The sequence below is a fragment of the Marmota flaviventris genome, chromosome 2 (assembly GCF_047511675.1).
Source record: "Marmota flaviventris isolate mMarFla1 chromosome 2, mMarFla1.hap1, whole genome shotgun sequence".
In the NCBI taxonomy this organism is placed as follows: domain Eukaryota; kingdom Metazoa; phylum Chordata; class Mammalia; order Rodentia; family Sciuridae; genus Marmota; species Marmota flaviventris.
This window is the reverse complement of record NC_092499.1, coordinates 162287784-162315388: the sequence shown is the minus strand read 5'-3', so window position 1 is coordinate 162315388 and position 27605 is coordinate 162287784. Positions and strand designations below refer to the sequence as shown.

Below are 27605 nucleotides of genomic sequence, written 5' to 3'. Positions count from 1 at the left end.
AAAACAAAGGATAAAGGTTAACTTTTTAAAAATTTTGCTTTTGATATATATGACAATGATTTCCAACCATTAACTTATTTTTTATTTTAAATAATCTTCCTTTTCCAAGAAAGTTTTGTAAAGTAGATATTTATGTTTAGTGGGGAAAAAAAAACAACTAAAATTTAGGAGTCCAGGGTATTAACTAATAGAAATAGAGACATACTCTAATTGTTACCTTGAAGGGTCTGCCCTCATCTGTATAAGGAAACAAGTTCCTAGATGTTAACTTTCTTTTTCTTTCTTGAGGAGAAAATAGTTGAATAACTTGTTTTAACTGAATTGAATTGCTCTGTTGGATAATAAATTAATTTCTTTTATCAGCCACCTAACGAAGGGCATAAGGGCTCTGTGCATCTAGGACTACTTATGAATTCCATAATTACAGATAATGCATTCCAGGAACAGAAACCACAGGTGAACTGAGCATGGCATGGATCTCTGGAAGCTCAAGAAGATACCAGAAGCTATACTGAGATGCCTATCACCAAAACTGTGCAAATCTTAGACCACACAGAGCATGCAGTTGCTAAGGTTTATGTAATTATGTATCACTATCCTGTGTTCTTCTTATCTGAGGAATGGCCATCTGCAATATGAATGCCTGTCAAAAATAAACATACATGCTTTTAGGGAAAGTTCCTGGCAAGGTTTCAGGAGTACAGACCATGCACTTTCTACTCACTCCACAGAATATACTACTCAACTTCTCTGGTCACAGAAAATGTATTCTTATCACTTATCATCATTAATAACTACCCCAAATGTCAAACACATAGTTCAACCAAGAGGCCTGAGTCAAGGTCTACTCAAAAACACTTAATCCTGGGGACCTGTGGAATTGGTTTTTAGCTATTACAGGCTCAAAGTAAATAGTAAATACACATAGGAATATGCTAGGCCTGCCTAAATAGTTTATGCTTTTCAAGAAATCAGGTCCATCCCATTTATTAATTCTTGATTTTTATTTCCTGCACTTTAGGAGTCTTGTTAAGGAAATCAGGGCCTAATCCAATGTGATGAAGATAGGCCTACTTTTTCCTCAGTTAGACTCAGGGTCTCTGGTCTAATTCCTAAGTTCCTGATCCACTTTGAGTTGAGTTTTGTGCATGGAGAGAGACAGGGGTTTAGTTTCATTTTGCTGCATATGAATTTCCAGTTCTCCCTGTTTCTCACAATGCACAAAACTCTAAAGTGGATCAGGAACTTAGGAATTTGTTGAAGAGGCTATCTTTTCTCCAATGCATGTTTTTGGTGCCTTTGCCTAGTATGAGATAACTGTATTTATGTGTCTATATCCTTCCTTGAAAAGGACTTAGATCTTTTATCTGTGTCTGTTAGTATATTTTCATTAACTGCTATCCCCCTGGGATAAGTATAAATGGATTTAAATAAATTTAAAAGAGTAGAAAATATATGTAGGATGACAGGAAGGTTTCATAGCTACATTTATTTACTAAATTAATTGTTCTATGTTATTCATCTGAGTTGTGATCAAAATTACAGATACATATTATGACCAATATTGTATTTGTTCTTTTTTATAATTACTACAATGTCAGTCACTCAAAAGAAGGTTCTTAATTAAATATGATTTTTAAAAAATCATTGAGAAGAGATAATAAAGTATTACCAATATCCTGCTCTGTTGAAGCATCTTCTCTACCAACATATGTCTGACCTTCCTGGGAAGAAAAGTCAAAGAACACTTATTAGTGAAAACAGGAGAAGGGTTCCTCCACTTTCCATTTAAGCCCAGGGAACCTGATGAACAATGCTGGGGTAGGCCTCAGTGCAATCATGGCTCAGTCTCTGCAACAATACTGCAGTGGGGGATCCAGAAAATGATAACTTAGCAATGGTTAGGCTTCCATCTTGGCATGTATCAATAATTTGCTAGCATCAGCAATTTCATCAATGTTCCTGATCTAGGGAGCTTCTCCTCCAGTGTCCAGGGGGTTTCTTTACATCTAAAGATATGGTACGTGAGTAGGTCACAAAACTCAAGTACAGTACCATTCTCCTAAAGAGGGCATTAAATTCAAGATCACAGAGACAGCCATTGATTCTGACATGGAACTCTGCCATTCAGACATGATTAACCTCCTTGGAACCAAGTCCAACAATGGGCCACACAATTTTATAATTACAACTAGGAACCAGAAAACTGTATATAAAACAAACCCAATTATAGGAGCTTGTAACTTTTCTTCCTCTTTCTACCTTTTTGTTCCTCACTTCCCTTTTCCTGACTCTCTGAAGCAGAAGCCAAAATGAATGACTCATCATTTAACTTCAGAACTACATAAACATGGGAACTTCAAGTACCAGAGAATCCCAGTGAACTGCTGAAATTCCCTAAAGGGCTCAAGAACTTGTTGTATATTCTTTAATTTAATAGCTGTATTCATGGCCATAAAGCATTATAATAAACCTTGCTAGTGTCTAAAGGGAAAACTGGAAGCAAAATGAGAATGTTCCACTTAAGCAGTTTCTACCTTCAAGTGATATAAGATGATTCCAGTACTCAGAAGGTCATCATCAATGCCAATCAAATGAGGCAGTTCAGAATCCAAAACAACTCCAATCCCCTCCTTCCTAAGGGCTAGAGTTTGTTCCTGAAATCGGGAGAAAAGGAAAAGGTTACTTTGGGGAAAGAGAACATCATATTTCATATTCCTTACATTGTTAATTGATGTCTTATTTCTTATTAAAAAACTGCAAGAAAAATGGACTTTAAACTTCATGTTGAAATCCTGGCAGGTGGTAAGCAAAGTGAACCTGAAACATATAAATAAAAAGCTCAATTTAAAATTAATTAGGCTTATAACGTGATATATAACTTTTCAAGGGCAATCTCACAGCCCATTTTCCTTAGGAAAGATTTCAGGATCACCCTGAAAGATTACTACAAAGTAATCTTTCTTCCTTCTTCAGAACCTTTGCACTACTTAAATTCTGGAAGTTTCCTTAACTGCATGTTTTTCTCTCTAGTTACTATGGTGAACTATGTATATTCTTGAGAGCAACCCTTGCCTGTGCATTAGGTATCCCTGTACCACAGGTGACCTCAGTCTCCTGAATCAGCAACTTCTCCCACCTACTGGATCATTCTCGCACACATACAAATTTGCTATAGCTCTCCCACCAACAACCACTATCCTGATCACCTCCCTTGGCCCTACCTTTCCCTCTAACTACCACCAATTTCTCCATGCCCTATGAGAGAAAATCACCAGTCAAATTTCCTTACACATGTGGCTCTCCAAGTTCTTCCCACTCTCTCTTTTGAACCCAGGAGGTGGTTTTAGACCTCTACCTATACTGACACCCTTTATCTCATCCTGACTCTTGACTCTAGCTGCCATCCACATACTAGACTCTCAAAACTGCCAAGGAAGATCTCTCCCTTAGATTCTGTACTTATGTATGTGTATCTCCTATTCAATACATCTGTGGGGATTTCAAACAGGCAGCTCAAACTTAACACAATAAGAAATACAACACAAACCTGTAGACTACCACATCTCAGTAAATGCCGACCTTGAACCAAAAACCAGGGCTTTACTTTGCTTTCTTTCTTTCTCTAAACCCTATGTCTACAGCATTGATTCCTACTTTCAAAATATGCTTCATATCTAGTAATACCAAACCACCTGCACCACTTCACCCAGGCCCAAATCATCATATTTCATCTGCATTACTGCAACAACCCAGGCCATCACTTATACCCCTTGTAATATATGCATAACCCAGGAGCCAAAGAGATAACAAAGCAGGTTACTCCTTTGCTCAGATCCCTTAAATCACCTCCAGTTTCACTGAGATACAAGCCCAAGTTTTCATAATGTTTTGCAAACTCAAATGCTCTCATCACCCCCTAACCTGCATTTGTCTTCCATCACTGCCCTTCCCCACCTTGCTCACTCATATCTAGGAGCCATGATTCTTTGCTGCTCCTCAAGTTTGCCAGCCTGCCCCATCTTAAGGCTTGAATCACACTTTTACTTCTGCTTTTTTGACTACAGTTTCTTTTGTCATTGCTATCCCTCTCTTCCCTGAGAGCAGGGTCTCTTAGTCTCCACAAAATTGACATTTATAATTTCTTTATTCTCATGTACTAGTGGATATTTAGCAGAATCCCTGGCCACTATCCACTAAATGCTAGTAACAAACCACCCTCCCCCAAAGTGGTGACAACCAAAAACCAGACATTGCCAAATGTCCCCCTGGGGGACAAAATCAGCCCCAGTTGAGAAGTGCTTCCTTAGATACATACATAATTTGACCCATCACTACTCTGCTCAAAGACACCTTACCTATTGCCCCATACAAAACAGCAAGTACCCACCTTCCACATGCTGATTTGTATCTCTTCTTAGCAATTATTACACATGTAGAAACTCCTCAACTAATATTTGCCAAATGAATGAGTGGATAGATCCATGGAATTCAGAGCATGTTACTAGTGTGACCCCTCAGGGAAGGGACCATATCTTAACATCAAACCCAACTGGCCCAAAATAAAAGATTTCCAAAATCAGGTTTTTAGGGAAGTCCAAGTTGGGAAGAAGACACAATCCAGAGACCAAAGGTAAAATTTCAGTCTTGATGTTGAACTCTGATGAATTCAGACTGAGTCACACCTAAGAGCATGACAGTGTGCTCAGTGACTATGGAGCAAAAAGGAGCATGTTCCAAGCTATCAACAACCAGGGCTTCTGGTCATGCACATTTCTGGTGAACCTCTCCCCGGCCACCCACCATAGGACAACAATGACCAAGGCTCATCTCTATATCTCAGAACTGCACAAAACATAATTGCTATTCCTTACATTCCTGGCATGGAATAACATATTTTGGTGTCATTTAAATATTCAAACAACATGCAATCTGCCATTCCTTCAGTAAAAGAGTCAGAACTTCTCAAGCCAGTGTCAAAGCAAAACTCAAATCTTGCAGACAAGGGAGCTCCTATGAAATTCTAGGAGTGGGCAGTGAAGAGAGAAAGGGTCCTCAGGCCTTTCTCTCTACAGATATTTAAGTCTCAAATGCACACCCACAGACCTGGAGTCAATAGAATGAAGGCGATGAAATGAAGTGGCAAAAAAAAAAAGATGGTTTAAAAAAAATACACACATAAAAAGCACCACTTGAAAGAAAGCAATTTAATTTAACAACCATTAAATAGATACAGAGAAAATGACCACTGCATAACTTAGATTCAAGAAAAGGAAATGAAGCGTATCATTGTTCTTCAATTACTTCTCTTATCAGCCAGCTCTCATTCCATGGCTCAGAAGCTCAGGATCAGAGGTCAGAGACTTCAGTAACCTTGATTTACTATCCTGAGGCCTCTGCAAATCTTGGCTAAAATGAGCACTCTACATAAAACAACCCCTACTCCTACCTCTCAGACATCAGTAGAATTCATGCTTTTCTTCCTGCCCATAAAATTCAAGCAAAAGTGGGAAGTACATGATTTCTTTTTCAAAGATATATATTATAGTAGAGAATTTAATCACACAGCTCCATTTTATGAAACAATGCCCCTATTGGAAGGTCTGGTCTCTCTGAACTTCTAGAATAGTGCACGCAAGCTAAGTAGCCCTGTGGCAATGAATTCTTTCAGGCTTCTAGGTCCATATAAAAAGGAGAGTGATTATTCTCACAAGTCCAGAGGCATATGTATTTTCCTTCTGAAAAAAAAAAAAGTGGACAATAAACCATCCCTTCCCCCCCACAAAAAAAGGCAATATTTTAAACTATAACAGTTCCTACTCAAACTAGACAAATTGCTTTGGACTACATCCACGTTTAGTTTAATGTTCTCAAAAAAAAAAAAAAAAAAAAAAAAAAAAAACCAACCCCACTGAAAAACACTTTTTTTCTTCCTTGATGTAAGTTTCATAGACTTTGAAAAGCACTGCAAATCTATAACTCCGGAGCCATTAGGTCAAAAGCATTATTTTTTCTGACCAATCCCCAATGTGATACACACACAAAAACACATAAAGCACATACTCACACACTCTTCCAGACATATAATAGGTAAAACATGAATTAAGAGAAAATTTTTCAAGATTGAGAGTGGGGGCAGATGAATTTATGATTAATGCTGCCCTAAAGCTCTATGACATTCAAGCTGCATTCAACTACAAGATATTATAAAAGTGTCACCTCATAAAACTGAGAACGAAGGTTTATGTGGGAAGCCATCCTGACACGTGACTGGGCGACTCCCGTTAAGGGTCTGAGGCTTCTGGCTGTGTCGGAATTTTCCCGGCCCTTTCCTGATGAGAGAACCCGTCCGTGTGGGGGTGTGACTGACCACTGACCCCGGGGGCCCAATCACTGACCCTGACCTTGGAGTGCAGTCCCCCCTCAACCTTCATTGGATGGAATTATCCCCTGAATTTCTTGTTCCCCAATAAAAGGCTACTCCCTGGCGTGTTCACTCTCTCTCTCTCCTGCTAGCCCTGAGTAATCCTTGCTGCCCTGCTGGGCGGTTAGAGGTCGGAGCCAGAGAGGGGAGCCGTCTCGGACCTAGCAATAGAAATAAGGTAACTGTGTCTGTGTGTTTTATTTCGATCTCTTCTAACTAACTTTATGCCTAGAACCTCATTAATGAAACCATTGCGCAGGCCGCGTGGTAGAATTGGCGCCCACGAGGGGGGCATTCTAGATTAGTTAGATTGAGTGGGAGCGCGCTATAAAGATAAGGATAAAGATAAAGATAAAGGAAGAGGTGACAATTTGGGTCACAAAAGTACCTGGAGCTATTGAAGGAAAGAGACGTTAAATTAATTAAAATGGGAAATTCAACTTCTACGGATAAGGAAATGTATCTGAGTATTTTAGACAGTATAATTAATCAGAAAGGAAAACAGATAAAGAAAGCTCAGTTATTACAATTCTTAAAGATTGTAGGTGAATATTGTCCTTGGTTTTGTGAACAAGAGTCTCCAAATTTATCTACTTGGGAGAAATTAGGAAGAAAGTTACAAAAGGTTTATTTTTCTAATGAACTACCTGGAGGCATAGAAAGTATTCAGAAAACTTGGACAGCTCTAGAAATTTGTCTTTTTGAATATATGGGTCAAAGTTCGTGGCCCCCTGAAGACCTGTTAAAAGGCTTGCAAAGGGCTATTAAGTCTATTCAAATGGAAAATTCGCCTGAGGCTAAGTTAATTCCTTTTCCCTTAGGCCGTTTACAAACAAAGACGCTAAAAGCCAAACCTAAGGTTAGGAATGTGACTTTAAACTTGCAGGACTATACTAGCCCGCAGGGAGGTTCTAGGGATGGAGATCATAGAGGACAAACCTCCGAGATCTTAGAAAGCCCTCAGGAAGAGGTAGAGGATCTTCCTACAGAGGAAAATCCGGAAGAGATTCCTAGAGGGGCTCAGAGTTCTTCTCCGCCACGTGGTTTAGAAACCCAAATTCAAAATGACGATAGTACAGAGTCTGACCATGACTTGCAATCTGAGGGAGAAGAATCAGACATGGAAATTCAGGACTTACAGAGGAATCTTAACAGGCTGCGTTTAACACCGCCTGTCCAGACTATTCGAATTCGGCCGGTACCTGCTAAAAGGACAAAATTTAACAGGTGCGCTGGGTTAACAATGACTTTTCTTACCCCGTTCCAGCGAGGTATTAAGAAAGCACAGGAAGATGGGGAGGATACTAGCGGTTTTCAACTTTTTCCAGTTTTTGAGCAAGTTAATGAACAAGATCAGAGAGTTAGAGTTCATGCTGTAATCCCATTTAAAACCATTAAGGAACTAAAAAGTGCATGTGAGACGTATGGTCCCAATTCGCCTTTTGTACAGAGCCTGATAGAAAATATTTGCTCACAACCCCTTCCTCCTAGCGATTGGATTTCTTTAGCCAGATCTTGTCTGAGCGGGGGAGATTTCTTACTTTGGAGGACTTACTGGACTGATTTCTGTACTGAACAGGCAGAAAAGAACAAAAGACAGGATATAGAAACGCCAGTAGAAATGTTTCTAGGGACAGGTGAATTTACTGACCTAGAAAGACAGTTAAATTATGATTTTGTAGTGTACAATCAAATAACTGATTGTGCCAAACGTGCCTGGAGGCAGATTGTCTCCAAGGACCAGTCCAATTTAGTTCTTACCAAAATCAGGCAAGGTGCGAGTGAACCTTACTCAGATTTCGTAGCCCGGTTGTACCAGGCTGCAAACAGGTCAATCGGGGACTCGGGAGCGAGTGAGTTCATTGTTAGGCAATTGGCATTCGAAAACGCAAATAAATACTGTCAGGATGTTCTTAGACCGCACCGTAAAAAAGGGACAGTTTCTGAGTTTATTCGCTTATGTTCTGACATAGACTCTACTCATTTACAAACAGTGGCCCTAGCTGCAGCAATAAAAGAAACTTTGAAACCACAGGATTTAGTACGAAAACCCCGCGGAAAATGTTACATTTGCGGGAGAAATAATCATTTTGCGCGGGATTGTCGCATGCGCAATTCTAAGTTCAGGGCTCCATCTACTGGCGATAATAGATATTGCAAGGCTCAGCCCCATGCGGCGGATCAAGATGGCGCGGATGAGCCCGCCTTCTTGTCATCATTTCCGCCTGGCCGGAACACAAACTTCCGGTCGGCCCGCCCCCGGGCCGAAAATGAGGAAGTAGGTGGTCGCGCAATGTGACGTCATCACGCCGACCATGGGGGCCGCCATCTTTAATTTTACCGGAGCGAAACGAACAGTTTCCGTACAAACCCCTAATGATTTTCAAGGCTTTTAAGAGATACTAATCGGCTGAAGCCATCTTTAAAACTAACTACTTCTAATTTAAGTCCCTTATTTCAGATATTACAAGGAAATCCCTCTCCAACCTCTCCACGTCAGCTAACCTTAGAGGCTAGAATGGCTTTAAGGAGAGTTGAACATGCAATTAAAAATGCACAGCTTACTAGAGTTGATCCTAAAGAAATAGTGTATTTATTAATATTTCCAACTGAACATACCCCAACAGGAGCCATATGGCAAAGATTAGGAGTTATTGAGTGGATTTATTTATCCCACTCTCCTCAAAAGACATTAATTCCTTTTCATGATTCTATAGCTCAATTAGTAATTAAAGGTAGAACTAGGATTTTACAATTAATTGGATCTGAGCCTGATATCATAATTATTCCATTTTCTATTCAACAGACTAATTGGCTTTTTCAAACTTCTAGCTCATGGCAGATAGCTTTTGCTGATTTTCCTGGCCAGATAGATAGCCATTATCCTCGTGATAAGATTATACAATTTGCATCATTAACGTCACTTATTTTTCCAAAGATTGTACGTGCACATCCTATAGATGAAGCTTTATCAGTGTTCACGGATGGTTCTAACTCAGGTAAAGCAGGTTTTTATAGTCATGTTCACACAGAGGTAATACAAACTTCTTATACTTCTGCCCAAAGAGCAGAGCTTCAAGCTCTGATTTGTGCCTTAAATTACTTTTCAAATGAGCCTATTAATATTTATTCTGACAGCTTATATGCAGTCGGAGTTACTAAAAATATTGAAACTTCAGTTATTGGGTATACTTCATCACAAGAGTTATTTGAGTTATTTCATAATTTACAAAAGACAGTGCTAATGCGAAAGTACCCATGTTTCATAGGGCACATACGGGCTCATACTAATCTTCCAGGACCCTTAGTTTCTGGTAATGACAAGATTGATAAATTAGTAGCTTTTTGTCAACAGATGTCTTCATATGACTGTGCACTAGCTTCCCATTCCTTACATCATCAAAATGCTTCTAGCTTACGTAAAAAATTTAATATTACTAGAGAACAAGCTCGTCAGATTGTAAGCCAATGCCCTAAGTGTGTTATTCACACTCCATCTCTGCCATCAGGGGTAAATCCCCGTGGATTAAAACCAAATCAAATATGGCAAATGGATGTAACTCATATTCCTCAATTTGGTAAGCAATGTTATGTACATGTCATAGTGGACACTTATTCTAGATTTATTTTTGCCACAGCACGTACTAAGGAAAATACTCAACATGTAATTTCTCATTGCCTAGCAGCTTTTTCTGTTTTAGGGTGCCCTATGCAGATTAAAACAGATAATGCTCCAGCTTATGTAAGCTCTTCTTTTCAACAATTTTGCCAAGAGTTTAAAATTAATCATAAAACAGGAATTCCTTATAACCCTCAAGGCCAAGCCATTGTGGAACGAGCTCATTTATCTATTAAGCTTCAATTACAAAAATTAAAGGGGGGGAATAGGTTTATGACTCCCCAAAATAGCCTTAATCATGCCTTGTTTGTTTTAAATTTTTTAAACTGTGACGCAGAAGGTCACACTGCTGCTGAGAGACAAATGTCTCCCTCAATAACAGGCCCTTTAGGCAGAATTTTGTGGAAAGATTTACAGACTGGTCAGTGGAAGGGCCCAGACCCAGTGATAATGTGGGGTAGAGGTCATGCTTGTATTTTCCCAGAAGGTGCATTTCGTCCTATTTGGGTACCTGAACGTGCTATCAGACATGGAAGAGATAGAACCCAGATTCAAGCGACTGAGGATTGACCAGGAGGAGGCCCTATCCAGAAGGAGGAGATATCGGAAAAGGATGAAGAAAGACCAGATTGACCCAGCCGAAAAGCTGATTTCATGGGAAGACTTGAAGAAGCTAACAACCCAGGCTTCCCGAATACTTCGACACCTAGGAGAGAACAGGACCCCAGTGATGATGGTAGCAACAGTAATTGCCCTGTTGGGCTGTCAGGTAAAGGGGGATCAAGTAGACACTTACTGGACATATTTCCCAGATCCACCCCTGGTACACCCAGCTGTGTGGACTGGAGAATCTATTCCAGTATTTACTAATGACTCATTCATGATGGGAGGATTTACAGATACCCATATTACTCCCAATCATGTGACTAGATTTAATTATTCTGGCTACAGTGCCCAATTACCTTTGTGTTGGTCACATGATAAGCATGCCGGCTGTCTAAAAGTATCATTCGAAGAAAAGACAGCGATTGGTAGACATAGACTGACAAATAATTCTTTTTATGGGGACTTAAGACCTTATACTAGATCAGTAATTAAGATGGGACTTTCCCATAACAAGCCAGTCATTTCTGCAAAACCTCCACGGATGCCCCACTGTCCAAATAGTTCTACAATTGAGATTGGCACCTTTCCTAGATGGATGGATTGTGTAAATACCTTTCCTGTACAACATAAGGTGTCTAAAGATAGTGGGTATATTTTAGACTGGTCTCCAAAAATTGATAAAAGACAATTACGAAGAAATTCTGCTATGACACCTGCAGGATTTGTTAGTAATATTTTGACTTATAGTAAAGGAGGTATTCAGAAAGATGTTTGGCTTTTAATTGCTGCCTCAGAATTCTTACATTTTACAGACAAACCTTTACCAAAATTTGTTGGCAAGAACTGTAAAGAGGGATCATGCTATGGCTTACGAGCCTGTGTCCAATCTCCTTATGTTTTAATTATTGGAAATGTAAAAGTTAAATGGATAGATGACAGATATATTGTTACTTGTAATAAATGCAACCTAACCAATTGTATTACTAGGTATAATGGAGGAAAAGGAGTGCTGATACTTCATCAGCCCTCTTTTGTTTTATTACCTGCTAATATTTCAGAGCCATGGTATGCTGATACTGGTTTACAAGTCTTGCAGAAAATTCATGCCCAGTTAGCAAGACCAAAACGTGCTATTGGAGTTATAATTGTTGGTGTTTTGGCGCTAGTCTCCTTTATTGCCTCAACTGTCTCTGCGTCTCTGACATTGTCTCAAAATATTCAGCATGCCAAATTTCTTAATAATTTAGCTCAAAATACTTCCAAGGCTCTGCGTACTCAAGTAAATATTGATGAAAGGATTGAGACTAAATTAAACGCCTTAGAGGCGACTGTTATAGACATAGGTAATGAACTTTCAGCCTTAAAATTTAAGGAAAGGCTTAAATGCCATGCCAATTATAAGTATGTTTGTGTTACAGCTGCCAAGTACAATGCTTCTCTCTGGGATTGGGAGAAGGTTAAAAACCATTTATTAGGTATTTGGCAAAATAGTAATAATAGCTTGGATATTCTGGAACTTCATCACCATATCCAAGACATTCAAAATAATAAAGCTGATTTTTCAGATCCTTCTTCTCTGGCAAACCAAATATTGAAGGAGTTAAATGGATTCAACCCTGGAAATATTCTTAAACACTCGGCCTGGTACATTATTGGATTATTCTCTTTGCTGTTAATTCTCTTTTGTGTTATAATTATAGGATGGCGAGTCTTCGGAACAAGAATACAGAAACTCCAAAGAGTGAACCGCCGCCTCATTTTTAAGAATAGAAAGGGGGAATATGTGGGAAGCCATCCTGACACGTGACTGGGCGACTCCCGTTAAGGGTCTGAGGCTTCTGGCTGTGTCGGAATTTTCCCGGCCCTTTCCTGATGAGAGAACCCGTCCGTGTGGGGGTGTGACTGACCACTGACCCCGGGGGCCCAATCACTGACCCTGACCTTGGAGTGCAGTCCCCCCTCAACCTTCATTGGATGGAATTATCCCCTGAATTTCTTGTTCCCCAATAAAAGGCTACTCCCTGGCGTGTTCACTCTCTCTCTCTCCTGCTAGCCCTGAGTAATCCTTGCTGCCCTGCTGGGCGGTTAGAGGTCGGAGCCAGAGAGGGGAGCCGTCTCGGACCTAGCAATAGAAATAAGGTAACTGTGTCTGTGTGTTTTATTTCGATCTCTTCTAACTAACTTTATGCCTAGAACCTCATTAATGAAACCATTGCGCAGGCCGCGTGGTAGAGGTTTAAATCATTGCTCAAGTGAAAAAGTAATTTCAGACAAAAATATCTATCACGTATAAAATATTTATTGAGTGGCATCTACTGTTGTACATAATTTATGAAACACCTCTTGGATAAGATGGAATACTTAGCACAGTAGAGCTGGCCACTGTCCCCAACTCCTGGCATGCTGGATCCCAAAGAAAGAAAGAAGGAAAGAAAATACGTGGAATTGCACATATCTTGCAATGAGACAAAGCTTTCAGTAACCAAAATTAATTGAATAAAAAAAGACACTATAGACTGATTAGAAGTGTCAAAACATAAATATTATGTTCATTACATTAGCAAATAATATACTCATCCTGGAGCATGGTGGCACACACCTGTAATCCCAGCAACTTAAGAGGCTAAGGCAAGAGGATTACAAGTTCAAGGCCAGCCTCAGTAATGTAGCAAAACCCTCAGCAACTAGTGAGACCCTGTCTCAAAAAATAAAAAGGACTGGGGATGTAGCTCAGTGGTTAAATGCCTCTGGGTTAGATTCCCAGTATACCCCCCCCAAAAAAAAAAAAAAAAAAAAAAAACACCACCTTTCCTTCTACCTCCAGACACTATTCAGTTAAAATACCCCTGAATTTAAAACACTTGTCCAATTCACAATAGCTAGACTGTGGAACCAACCCAGATGCCCTTCAATAGATGAATGGATTAAAAAAAATGTGGCATTTATACACAATGGAATAGTACTCAGCACTAAAAAATAACAAAATCATGGCATTTGCAGGGAAATGGATAGCATTAGAGCAAATTATGCTAAGTGAAGCTAGCCAATCCCTAAAAAACAAATGCAGAATGTCTTCTTTGATATAAGGGGGGGGGGACTCAAAACAGAGCAGGGAGGAAGAGCATGAGAAGAAGATTACCATTAAATAGGGATGAGAGGTGCATGGGAATGGGAGAGAGAAGGGGAATTGCACAGAAGATGGTAGGAGACCCTCATTGTTATGCAAAATTACATATAAGATGGTGTGAGGGGAAAGAAAAAAAAGAGAGAGAGAGAAATGTGTCACAGTAGATTGGGTAGAAAGAGGGGAGGGGAAGGGAGGGGAGGGGGAGATAGGAAGGGTAGCAGAATACAATAGACACTAGTATGGCCCTATGTGTAAACGTGGCTGTATAACCAATGTGATCCTGCAATCTGTACACGTGGAAAAATAAGATTACATACCCCATTTGAATCAAATGTATGATATGTCAAGATCATTGTAATGTTTTGAGCAACTAATAAAAAAAATTAAAAAAATAAAATAAAACATTTGTCCAGTGCTGGGGCTGACACAAAATCACCTATGCTGCATTCTGGGGGCTGTGGTGAGTTGCAAACAGGGCTGCCTAGATTCTGGGGGTAATTTGACTCACTAGGAGAATCCTTTGTAACCACCATAACTACGCGTTTTAGTCATCTTTTGTGCCACTGTGACCAATATGCTTAATAAGAACAACATAGTGGAGGAAAAGTTTATTTTGCCTCACTGTTTCATTCCAGTCCATGGTTGGTCAATTCCATTGCTCTGGGCCCAGAGTGAGGCAGAACATCATGGTGGAAGGGTATGGTAGAGGAAAGCAGCCCAGGCCATGGCAATCAGGAAGTAGAGAAATTTCTGCTTACCAAGAAAAAAAATATATAAACCCCCAAAATACACCCAGTGACCTACTTTCTCCAGCCACACCCTACCAGCTTATAATTACTGCCCAATTAATCCATCAATGCATTAATTCACCAATTAGTTTACACCTTTCATGATCTCATCATTTCACCTCTAATAGTCTTGTGCTGTCTCACACATGAGCTTTTGGGGGACACCTCATATTTAAACAATAACACTGACTATTATTGCATTGAGCAGGATTCTACCTGCTCAATTATTCTTTTAATCAGAACTATATCCTTAGTATCTAGCACTGTTGCCTTACAAAACTCAATGACTTTCTTGAATAAATGAGTAAGTGAAAACTAACTGGGTTGGGCATGTAGCTTAGTGGAAGAATGTATGTTTAGCATGCATAAGGTCTGGGGTTCTATTCCCCAAACCAAAAAAAAAAAAAAAAAACTCATCAAGATAAAAACCTATCTTATATATTTATTTTTTCCTTTTGGGAAGCCCACCTTAGAACTAGATTTGAGTTGAAAAAACTAGGGAAACATTGGCAATGAGTCTGCTCTGCTTTAATTAAGAGAACTCTAAAAGTGGAAATTATATTTCCTCACACTGAGTATATTTGGTGAATACAGCTGCTGCAGGCATACAGTAATCATTGAATAGGTACTATTTACTTGGTACTATTATGAGTGATTTTTAAGTGTAAATTTTTTTTTTTTTTTTTAGTAAAAACACCCAGAAATTCAATGTTGGAATCTTTCTGTGGAAATTTATGCAATGGCAAATTATATATATATTGCACTAACTAGCAATGACTCACATCTATAAAGTGCATTTAACTTCTGCAACCCTGAGCAAAAATCACTTAGCAAAAGTGGGGGAGGAGTCACAAGTGGGTTAAATCAGCACCCAGCATGATGACCAGAGGGAGAGAAAATATCAAGCAGACAGGAAGACTTCTATAAAAAATACAATTATCCTGTAGCAGAGCTACTTTTAAGTTAAGTAAAAATTGCATGTGATTTTATTGAAATTTAACAGATGGCAAAGAAACTCAAATATTTGTCGTATTTCAATGAAATGTTTCTTTTTCACAAGCTATTCACTGTGTATACAAATTGCTCACGCGAGTTTTGATTTTAAGCACCATTACCCAAGTTTGCACCTGTTTGGGAGTATTTGCCTCCTTTGACACGTGAATGACATCACAGCTGTGTCAACATGGAGCCACATGTTGGGTCATATTTCCTTTCCCTTGAGATGTTGAAGACATGGCTCTGTGGATTCACAAATTGAATAGTACTCAAGGAAATATTAAGCTAGTCTGACTTTTAGTCTATGACAGATAATTTGGTTTTCTGCCTGGGTGTTTAAAGAATTTTTCCTTTATCCTTGAAATTCAACAGCTTGGTTCAGATAGATCTGTGTTGAACATTTTGTACTCTACATTTTCCTGGAAAACAACACTTTCTCCTTATCTGTAGATTCAGTTTTTTAATTTTCTCTTTCATTTCACAAAGTTGTCTTATTTTATTTTCCATATTCTGTTTCATTTGTTGACTGTCTACTTTAGTAACACCAATTACTCTTCTATTATGCTTTGTCCTTTATATCTTTTAGCTTCTGATTGCTCTAATATCTTGATCATTTCATTTGTTTTCACTGACATTATACAGCATTTACTCTCTTAGTAACTTGATTTTCAGTGGCATCTACTCTTTTCCTTCCATGTTCCTAATTTTATTTATTAGTCCTATAGTGATGTTGTTTTGGACCTCAAAATCTTTCTTTAGTCTGCAATCTGCCTTTTTCCATCTCATTCTGCTTTTTATTATCATCTTGCTTTGTTTATTGAATTCATGTTTCTCATTAACTTGTTCCATGGAATAAAACAATTGTAAGGAACTACTATCCTTTAAGATCTGTTTTCATGGAGATTAGAATCTTCTGTCTTTTGCATGCTGTATTTCCTTTCTCTCTCCCTCCCTCCCTTTCTTTTTCTCAGTCTATCCATTCACCCATGGCTACAGTTAGATTTATTATGGTACTACTTCTTTCTTTACCTTGCAGATGCTTAGATATATCTTTCCAGAAAATCCCGTATGCTCTAACACAGGAACCTTGTCCAGTCGCAAAGGATCTTTCACAGTTAGAAGGCTGAGTAAGTCTGAGTTCTACCCACTTTTCTCTAGCCAGATGCAACAACAGAGAGCTAGGGGATTTCAACTAAGGAACTGTAAAGCCTTTATTTCAGTATCTGGGCTCTGCCCTCTTTTACCAAAGTTGTTAAATACCCTGACCAGGTGCCTTCCTCCTACTTGGGAAGAGAGAGGGAAGCAAGTCCACAAGCTTCCCTTTGTTTCACCAGGCCTTGCTTCGAGAGAGCATCAATTCTGCCTTTCACTTTGTCCCGGATCCACCATCAGTCACTGATATTCCTTCTCAATAAGAATAGGAAAATCAAATTGTTCCTCCCAAGATTAAGGACACTGAGGAGGGTGTTAGAATCCCCCCAGACACAGCTTATGGGGTGCAGGCTTAGAAGCATCACATCTAAATCTCCCCTTTCCCTCAGTGGCCAGCACATGACCTTCCTCATCTGCTTCCTCTTAATGATTTCATAGTCACTGCTGCAGGCTTATATGTTCGTTTTGCTACTTATCACTGTTTATTCCTTTCCTTGAATATCTATAATGTTGCCTCCAATGCCTCTTTAGCACTGAAGTCAAGAATAGTATCTTCAACCATCTCACTCCAGTAAGATTGGCAGCCATTAGGAAGTCAAACAACAACAAGTGCTGGCGAGGATGTGGGGAAAAGGGTACACTTGTACATTGCTGGTGGGACTGCAGATTGGTGCAGCCAATTTGGAAAGCAGTATGGAGATTTCTTGGAAAGCTGGGAATGGAGCCACCATTTGACCCAGCTATTCCCCTTCTTGGTCTATTCCCTAAAGACCTAAAAAGAGCATGCTACAGGGACACTGCTACATCAATGTTCATAGCAGCACAGTTCACAATAGCAAGACTGTGGAACCAACCTAGATGCCCTTCAATAGACGAATGGATAAAAAAAAATGTGGCATTTATACACAATGGAGTATTACTCTGCATTAAAAAATGACAAAATCATAGAATTTACAGGGAAATGGATGGCATTAGAGCAGATTATGCTAAGTGAAGCTAGCCAATCCCTAAAAAACAAATGCCAAATGTCTTCTTTGATATAAGGAGAGTAACTAAGAACAGTGTAGGGACGAAGAACAGGAGAAGAAGATTAACATTTAACAGGGATGAGAGGTGGGAGGGAAAGGGAGAGAGAAGGGAAATTGCATGGTAATGGAAGGAGACCCTCAGGGTTATACAGTGGAGGAGGTAGAGAGAGAGGAGGGGAGGGGAGGGGAGAGGTGGGGAGGGGGGAGGGGGGAGGATGGGAAAGGCAGTGGAGCACAACAGACACTAGTATGGCAATTTGTAAATCAATGGATGTGTAACTGATGTGATTCTGCAATCTGTGTATGGGGTGAAGGTGGGAGTTCATAACCCACTTGAATCAAAGTGTGGAATATGATATGTCAAGAAATTTGTAATGTTTTGAACAACCCACAATAAAAAATTAAAAAAAAAAAAAAAGAATAGTATCTTCAACAAGCTACAAAAAAGGAAGGAAACGGGGGAGCTTGAGATGTGGGAGATTTCTTAAGCAAAAACATAGAGGCTGGAAACATGAGCATAAACACAAAGAACCACTGGACATCCAGTTGAACTGATAAACCTGGAAACATGGTATGGAAAGCCAGGCAGATGGGTTACTACTTGATTCAAAGACTGGAAAACTACTGAGACTTCTGAAAATGGAAGTTGGCTGAGTCGTCAGAAGATGAACCTGACAAAGATGTGTAGGATGAATAGGAATAAAGGGAGAGGGGAAACGGTATTAGAAAGGAAGCAAGAGCTTAAGAGGCACTGCAAGTAGATGGACTGTGTGGCAAACAGTTTAGAATTACTGACCTTAAGAAAAGGCATTTTCAACTGTTTTATTCCTCTTAATGAGAAATATGGAAATTGGAAAGTTGCAAGAAAATCTGATATACATGCAAAAGAGATTTATTGCTAGGGAAAAAAAAAAACTGACATTTCCTTGCAATACTTTCCATGTAGCTCAGTAAGTAGACAGTGTGTTTTTAAAGAAAAAAAAAAAAAAACAAAACACTAATTTGACTGGAAATTGTTGTCTATAACTTACTTTTAAAAAATAATATACAAATGCTTTTCTTGTCACAAGAAAAAAATTAGCCTGAAATCTTAAAAGCATATTACAAGCTGGCATTTTCCCAAAAACTATTGTTTCTTATGTATTATTTTCTACATAGAAAGACTTTTATCTCCTAACAGAGAAATGAAATAGTTGCCAAAATTACTGAGACTGAGAAGTCAACGAAGCAATCAACTGCCTCGACTATGAAAGTGCTTTCTACATGAAATCTGAGCAAGCCATAATGAAAAGAGATAGAGTGCCCTTCATAATCCTGCAGGAAGTAACTTTTTAATTTTTGATATGTCCCCAAAGAGAATGATGGAGTGAATACAAATAGCATTTGCAGGCATGTTCTATGTCCCTGTAAAGCTGATAGAGAAGAATCCTTCACTTGAGAATCCCCCCAGACTCAGCTTATAAGGTTCAGGCTTAGAAGCATCGCATCCAAATCTTCAAATGAAGATTCTTCAAGTAAAGGATTTGTTAATTATACCATTTGAATCATAATCATGTTTTAAAATAAAGAAGAAGAAATAGAACAGTTTATGAAAGTTAAGAACAAATGCACCAGGGATTAGCCTGTATTAAAACTAGGCTCTTGGAAGGAAAAGGCCCAGGTGGGAAGGCAATCCATGTGCTGAAAAAGAGAACAAAAATCAAGTGGGTCAACCTGGAGTCACCCTTTACCTCTCTCTCAGTCTCCAACCACACAACCAGACCATCAGTGAGTCAGACTGGCTCCATTTGCATGATGTGGCCTGAATTACCCACAACCTCCTGTCTCTACTGATGGTCTCGGCTAGCTCCCTCTTCTACCTGGAATCTCTACTGATCTTTCTGCTTCTTCTCTTGTTACCCTACAATCTACTCACTATATGGCAGCCAGAGACATCTTTTCAAAACCTCAAGAGACCAGAGGTAAAACCCTATAGTGGTTTCCCAATGCATTTAGAATTAAGATGGCCTCCACATCTCACTTAATTTTTCCCCACCCACCCCTCCAACCTCATCCTCCCTCCACATGCCTTACAATGCTCCAGACAGAGGCTCCTCATTCATATTGTGAGGCCCACCTCCAAGTGTAGTTCTGTTTACCTGGGCGATTCCCCTGACCCCAGCTCCCTGTGGCTTGTCCTTCTTGTTAATCTGCTCTTTTCACACACACTGCCTCTTCTCTTAGGGATCAGAGACACCAGTGAGAGAGATGAATGAGATCCTTACTCAGATGATGTTTACCTCCTTTGCAGGGACCCACCTCTATTCCCAGGCACACTCTATATTCTACATGGTTCACTATTTTCAGAGCACTCAAGGCTATCAAAATTATCTCATACAATGATTTACTGTCTGCCTGCCCCTCCAGAAAGCAAAAAGTGGGTCTAGATCAACATTTCAGCCCAGGGAAGACCGATCAGGATGTGGTCAGTGAGGAACAAACCACAGAACAGTCTGTTTCAGTAAGTGGCCAAGACTCTCTCTATCAGTCCTGTTTTCATTCTCCTTGCCAGGCAAAAGCAGCTCTTAAACCTCAAAACAATAGTTAAAATAGCCAAAGTTAGAATCTAATAAGGGAAACTTGCTTAAATGTTAACATTTGATTCTCAATGACTAGCATCCCAATTTAATGTGTCTAGAAAAATGTGTAGCTAGCATTGCTAAGTTGATATAGGATCAGCACCAACTGTATCATAGAAATTGAACTAGGAATGCAAAAGGCTTGCTTTTTCTATAGCTTTGAAACAACTCATAATTATCATGCCTATGGTAAAAAGAAGCACATTTGACAGAAGGTAACTAAGATTCACAAGGGCAAAACTGGGAAGAGAATGATCTGGCTCCCACATACCCTATGGTACTAACAAACCAAAATTCCTGGCATACTGGAAGTCAGCCCCCAACCAGTATAAATATAATTAATATTGTCCTTTTAATGAACAGAAACTCTTGGGGCAGTTAAATTTCCACTAGAGTTCTCACTGCAAAAACATCATTCTTTATTTAAACACTACATGCTAACTGTTGGCATGCAGTTCAGAGAAGATGCTGTGTAGATCTTTTTGATGAAACAGTCCTCTTTGCTGAGCAAATCATCCAGATGTCGGTATTTAAATTATGCAAAATACATAATACCAATTAAAGAAATTATGTGTGAAAATATGCAGGAGCAAATTTCCTCACATTAATATTTAACTAGACTTTTTAAGTAGAGCAAGATCTTATGATCACAAGTACTTTAGTATATTTGACCTAAATGGAAGCTGAAAATATCTAGAAGGGTTCATCACACAGTTCTACAAGGGCATTTCCTATGTAGTAGAAATTTTACCATATAGACAGTAAATGAAAGATTCTTTTAAGTGAAATGTTGTATCCCAGAAGGCATCAGTATAACAATGGCCTTTAACTCTGGTCTAAAAGCTGACCTGCTCTTATTTCTCACCTACCAAAATATGCAAGCTCATCTCTATTTCCCAGCCTTTGCTCCAGGGAAAAAAGTAGCTCTCCTGTTCCCAATCTGATCTTTCCTTCCCCTCCCTCAGGAAACAATTGGACTCTGTTCTGATCCACTGAGGCCCTTTCCTCTGCATTGACCACAGCTTCTGGCCTAATTACTTGGATTTTAGTTACACATAAACCAGTGACTTTATGTCCATACCTTGCTAGTTTCTCCTGCTAGACCAGTGGATTATCCAAGGAGCTTTCAAAAAGTACTATGCCAAAGCCCATCCCTGGTCCTTTAAATGAGTACCTCAAGGAAAGGGACTGGGGAAAAGGTTGTTTTTTGTTTTTGTTTTGCTTTAAACTCCCAGGTATTCTGCATCCAGGATTGAGCCATAAGTCTGTATTCTCCAAACAACCAACATGTCTATTCTGCTGTGTGCATTTTGTGATTCCTCAAAAGGACAAATAATGGGACATAACTCCCTCATTCCTCAGTTGGCCTCTTCTATGATTCACTCGACCAATGGCTAAAGAGCATCTGCTAATTGTCAGCTACTAAATTAGGGATATATTGATGTGTGAAACACACACACTCCTACAGGTTATCTATACCTACAACTTTAGATCTGGATCTATATCTACACTTATATGTAAAGATACACCCACGTTATATCAACATATCTATAGGTATATCTAGGCATCAATGAATTAATCTTTAAATAGACTTATCTATGTTTGCTGAGTTAGCTTTACATTGCTGTGACCAAAAATACCTGACAAGACCAACTTAGAAAAGGAAAGGTTTATTCTGGCTCATGATTTCAGAGGTTCATTCCATGGACAACTCTATTACTCTGGGCCCAAGGTGAGGCAGAACATCATGGCAGAAGTTTGTGGTAGGTCACTGGGCAGAGGAAGCGTCCTAGAAGTGTTCATATTCCTTGCAGCCCCTACACACACACACACACACACACACCTCTCTCTCTCTCTCTCTCTCTCTCTCTCCCCCCCCCCTTCCCCTCTCTGCTTCATGGCCAACATGACACAAACAGCTTTCCTCCACTGCTGCCCTTCTACCATGGCATTCTGTATCACTTCAGGTCAAAAGCAGTAGTGCACCAACCATGGACTGAACTTCTGAAACTGTGAGCCAAAATAAACTTTTTCTCCTTTAAGTTGGTCATGTCAGGTGTTTTGGTCACACTGATGAAAACCTAACACACACAGAAATTGGCCCTGAGAAGTGAGGGCGTAACCATGAATAAACTGTCATTCAGAAACCCCTGGATCTGGACGGCAGGGGGAGTTTGGAAAAGTTCGGAGATACAGGTTAGAGAAGCCTTAGAATGTTGTAAAGAGAACTTAATGGGCAATTCTGGTGGGAGCTCAGAAAAGCAGAAGGCTAATGGGAGTGCAGGCAGTAAAGACTGTGCTCATGAAGTTTCAGAGGGAAACAAGGACTCTATTGGAAATTGGACTGGACGACATTCATGTTATATTGTGGTTTAAAAAAAAAAAACTTGCCTGCATTATGCCCATGGCCTGAGACTATATGAGGACAAATTTAAAGATGATAAACTAATTAATCTGGTAGAGGAAATTTCAAGGTAGCACAACATCCAGGCATGGCGTGGATATTGTGAGAATAAGGAGCAAACAGGAGAGAGAAAAAATTGAAAAGCTTGCAATTTGACCAGAAAAGTGCATGCATGCAAAACTGGGGCCGAGAAAGGTGTGGTTGTTGAAGAAATTACTTCTTAAGAGAAGTTAAGTACTTTGTACAGAGGCTATAGGAAAAATAACTTGAGAGCATCTCAGGAATCAGCAAGACCACACCCTCTGCAGGATCAAAGGAATAAAAGTGAAAACTCACTTAAGAGACCATGGAGGCACCCTGCTTACACAGGGTACCCAGAAAGTTGTTTCCTCAAGATTCAAATCACCATGTTCAACCACCCAGGCAATCAGAGGCTGCTGTAGCCATGGTCCAAGGGAGCCCAGGAATGCAGGAACAGTGTATATATTATATATATACATCCATATGTATATATAATATATGCACATACATACATATACAAACATACATTCACACATATATGTGTGAAATTTTCAGAGGTAGAATGATTAGACTATGAGAGCTATAATCTAATTGGTCCATCTTAGTTTGAATAGACTAACTGGATGGTAACTGCAGGCAGGTGGGGCATGGTTAGAGGAGGTGGGTCATTGGGCCATACCCTGGAAGGGTTCATCTTCCCTGCAGTCCCCTCTCTCTACTTCCCAGCCACCATGAGGTAAGCAGATTTCCTACAGAATCCCACCTTCTGAAGTGAGGTTCTGCCTCACCTTGGGCCCAAACAATGGAGTCAGCTAACTATGGATTGAACCTCTGAAACTATGAGACCAAAATAAATATTTTCTACTACTCTAAATTGTTCTCCTTCAGCATTTTGGTCATAGAAAACATAGCATATCTATCAATGTTATAGATTGTAGATATTGTCATTAACATCCATCTCTTGTTATCTTTCATTAGCATAAATAATCAGAATTACCAAAAAACAAACATAAACCCTGAAATCTTCAGCCAGTATTTTGGTGCATCCAAAAAGCTAAGGTCCAGGTATATGACCATTTCAAATACTATTTAATTCAACAAAATCCTAAGTCATGCGGAATTTGGATAGACTTCCATAGCTATGGCAAAATTCAGCTCCACTGGGCGAGCCTAGACACTAGCAGACTGCCAATGTCTAGTTATAGATTGCATTTCCTTGCCCCTGAATTTCACTTAATAACTCAGTAAAGCACACCAGGAAATAAAATGGAGTGCCATATGAACACTGAGAGGAGTCTGTTTCCAAACTGTCGTAAGAAAAGCTATTGCTTTCTTCCTTTGGGCAATATAATAAATTAGTTTGATGTCCACTCTTCAGGGGACTCAGTACCATTAGATCCACCCTACAAAGGCAGAAGCCAAAGTCAGATGGCAATTCCAGTGTCCAGGACCCCAATTACACAATTATCCCACAGATTAGTATTTGGAAAGGTTTATAACCAGTAAGAAAAAGGGGGCTCAGTGTAATTGCCCAGAAATGTTACAGATGAAAAGCACACTGTTGGATTTCAGAGTAGTACTGTAGAGCAGGTAAACTACCAAGGCCCATTTAGACATAAGGCAACTGAGACTTTAAAGGAATAACATCATCTTCTGAAACCATGAGCTACTCAGGTGGTTGCTAAACTCAGAACAGTTCTTCTAAGTCCATGCTGCCACACTTCTTCATGCTGTCCCTATAGCCAACACATAAAAGCTCATACATTCTCATGTGCTACACATATACTTACAATCATCCACATTTTAAAATCTCAGTTATTGTCTTTTTTGCTGGGGGTGGGAAGGCAGTGCTAGGAATGAACACAGGGTCTTGTACACAGTAGTCAAGCAGTCTGCACTGAGCTACAAATATAGCTTTGAATTCTTTATGTCTTCCATGTCTACCACAAATGAAAGGGAATGTTAAAAGGGAAAGAAACACCACTTAAATATCAATAAGCTCTGAGGTATCACTATAATTTCCATGTTTAAAGCAAAGTTTTAAATCATGACACACAATAATGTTAAACTTGTTTCAGATGATTAAATATAGGAAATCATGTCTCTGTTGACTTAATATAGTTAGGATAGAATGTGGCATATATGAAAAGGCACATGTCATGTTCTTCAAAAATGATTTTTGATAACAAATAACAATACAACTTAAAAGCATCAATCAAATTGCATAAAAAAGATCTCAATTTCTGTTAAAAGTGTATGCATGCATGCATATAAATGATTCACATACATATATGCATGTTATTAATCTGTTTGGACTACTATAACAAAATACCAGAAATGGGGTGTTTTAAACAACAGACATTTAGTTTTCATAGTTCTAGAGGCTGGGAAGTCCAAGATCAAGGTGCTGACAAGGTGGGTTTCAATTGGAGGCCTCACTCTGGGCAAACAGGAGGCCATCATTTACTGGGTACTCATATGGCTTTTCTATGATGTTTGTGCAGAGAGGGATCTCACTCTTCCTCTTCTAAGATTACCTGTTCTCCTGATTTGGGCCCCATCCTTAGGACCTCTCTTAACCTCAATTACCTCTGAAAGGCCCTATCTCCAAATACAGTAACAGTGGATGTTAAGTCTTCAGCATATGAATTTTGGAGGGAAACAATTCAATGTAGAACATGTGTGAGTGTATTTACATGTTACATGTTAATATACAGATAAGTATTTAATTTTTATAATGCATTTAACATATAGAATATATTAGAAATACTATAAATAAATATGAGAAAGAAGAGAGGGGATGAGACAGACTGAGCTTGAGTAGATATTCCAGAAAATACTTCAAAACAAAATCAGAGGTTATCTCTGGCTAAGGTTTCCTTTTATAGTTTTTTCATATTCCAAATTTCTTACAACAAACATACTTGTAATCAAAATAATATAGTGCAATAGAGATTTGAAAAATAAAGGAGCATATTTCCATATAAAATTCTTTAAACTTATTTTACTTAATGTATTTTCATTCATTTTACTTAAAATATGTTTTACTTAACCTTAAGTCTAATTTCAAGGCTGAATTTTTTTTAACTACCTACACATGACAGTACATATTGTATGTTATACAAAATGTGGAAGCTAGAACTCTAAAATGATGAAATAAAAAAAAGGTAAACATGCATTAGCCAAAATTAATGACCAGATCGCTAAAGCACTCAATTAAGAAAATCTTCAGGTATCTGGAAGCAAAGGAATTTTCGGCTGCCTTTTATTAACAGAAATCACACTTAAAAGACCCATTTATGTTTTCAGGAAAAATCTACCAGACATCAGAAACACACTTGTTTTAAATTTTAAATTCTATACATGAAGTCCTAACATTGCCTTGGCATGATGCTATGACATCACTACATCAGGGTGCCTAGCTCTACTAATTATGCAGGAAACAAACAAATAATAAAGCAATGATCCTCCAGTTTTTTTGCAATCTGCTATTTAATCATTTTTTACATAAAATGGAAGGCAGGGGAGTAAACAATATTAGGAGACCTCCTTGAACAGGAAAAAGGGGAGTGGAAGAATGGAGGTTAATTCCTCAATTTGGTGATTTCATTTGTTTCTGGGTCACTTAAGCCAGGATCCTTATCTGAAGCAAATTTAGGAAAAATGGTGGAAGGGATGAAAAAGGAAGAAAATGGAAGAGACTGACTTCCAGTTTCTCACAGTTTGCTTCTAAAAGGGGTATGTCCCATGGTGAGGCATCCTGGTAAGGAAAGACCATCTCCTGATGAATGGACTCCTTGCTTCTCATTAGTTAATCTGCTTCTTAAGAGGAAGTCAGAGCATAACCCCACTTACACTTTTAACCAAATATCCAACCCAATCATTAAAACCAAATTAGTATAATGAATCAAATTGTTTGAAAAGCTGCTTACACCATGAATAGGGATGGTATGTCAAGAACTCAAATCTGTAGAAAAGAGAGTTTCTGCCCCAGCTATGCAGTAAGCAACGATGATGAAGGAAGGACCAGCACCATGCAGAAGCCCAAGTTGGGTACTTGATTGATGACTAAGTACACTGTCCTCTATGAACCCAATCAGTTAATACTTTTGAAAACTGTCTGCCGCTCAAGTCCTATGCCTTTGAGAGTTCATGTCACTTATATCACAGCACAACCCTTTATTATGAATACCAACCCCCAACAATCCCAAATGACCCAGAAAATAAATGCATATTTTGGTTGTGAAAATATTCTTGTGGTCAATCATATTTTACAAAAGTATTCCCGTAAGTGATACTTTATACTTGAAAACATGATTAATAAACCCTTGGCAAAATAAATTGTGCAGTAAATCAAAAGGGCACATTCACTCTGATTATGCAGGAAAGGATGTTTCAAAGTCCAAATACAATTTTGAATGCTGACTACACAAGGCCCTAGAAGTTTATTAAAATAAGAAACATAATCCATTTTCAAAAGAGAAATTACATTTGAAAGCTTTTTAAAAGTACAGCCTATGTGGCTAAAGTTATAGAACTTGTCAAGGAGACATGAAATTCAAATAAAACATAAATTGTGTTTGCTGATCTGGTCCATTAATAGTCAAGTTTACAAATAAAAGGTGCACATGCAACATTTTTCAATCACACACTTCATTTCTTTTGGCTAACAGATGCAGTTTAAGTCACTTACCTAACCATCTAACTTCCCACAACCACAACCAGCCAAGAGTCAAAAGGAAGCAAGCTCTTGCCTAAGCCATCAAACACCGAAATCTTCATTGTTACATTCATTAAAGGTAACGGGGACACGGCTCAGTGG

At 38.9% G+C, this 27605-nt stretch overlaps 2 protein-coding genes across 5 annotated transcripts in view; one reads left to right on the top strand and one right to left on the bottom strand.

Moving 5' to 3' along the window:
- The window catches only part of Kif16b (kinesin family member 16B), a 300714-nt gene that overhangs the window by 157517 nt on the left and 115592 nt on the right, over nt 1–27605 (bottom strand). For both annotated transcript variants that reach the window (XM_027921573.3, XM_071608712.1), the window contains exons 13-14: nt 2538–2657; nt 1673–1724 (exon numbers count right to left, since the gene is read on the bottom strand). In XM_027921573.3, coding sequence (XP_027777374.1) covers nt 1673–1724; nt 2538–2657 — 172 coding nt within the window. The remainder of the gene's footprint in view (nt 1–1672; nt 1725–2537; nt 2658–27605) is intronic.
- Nucleotides 6609–12787, top strand: LOC139704751 (uncharacterized). 3 transcript variants are annotated; one of them, XR_011706737.1, is made up of 3 exons: nt 6609–7651; nt 10528–10812; nt 12350–12787. XR_011706737.1 is itself a non-coding variant. In XM_071608711.1 (2 exons), exons 1-2 carry the CDS (start codon nt 10510–10512, stop codon nt 12392–12394), a joined length of 348 nt encoding a protein of 115 aa, XP_071464812.1. In that variant the 5' UTR covers nt 8724–10509; the 3' UTR covers nt 12395–12787. The 3 variants fall into 3 exon arrangements, 1 of the variants encoding a protein (XP_071464812.1); XR_011706736.1 differs by lacking the exon at nt 6609–7651 and having other exon boundaries at nt 7662–10812; XM_071608711.1 differs by lacking the exon at nt 6609–7651 and having other exon boundaries at nt 8724–10812.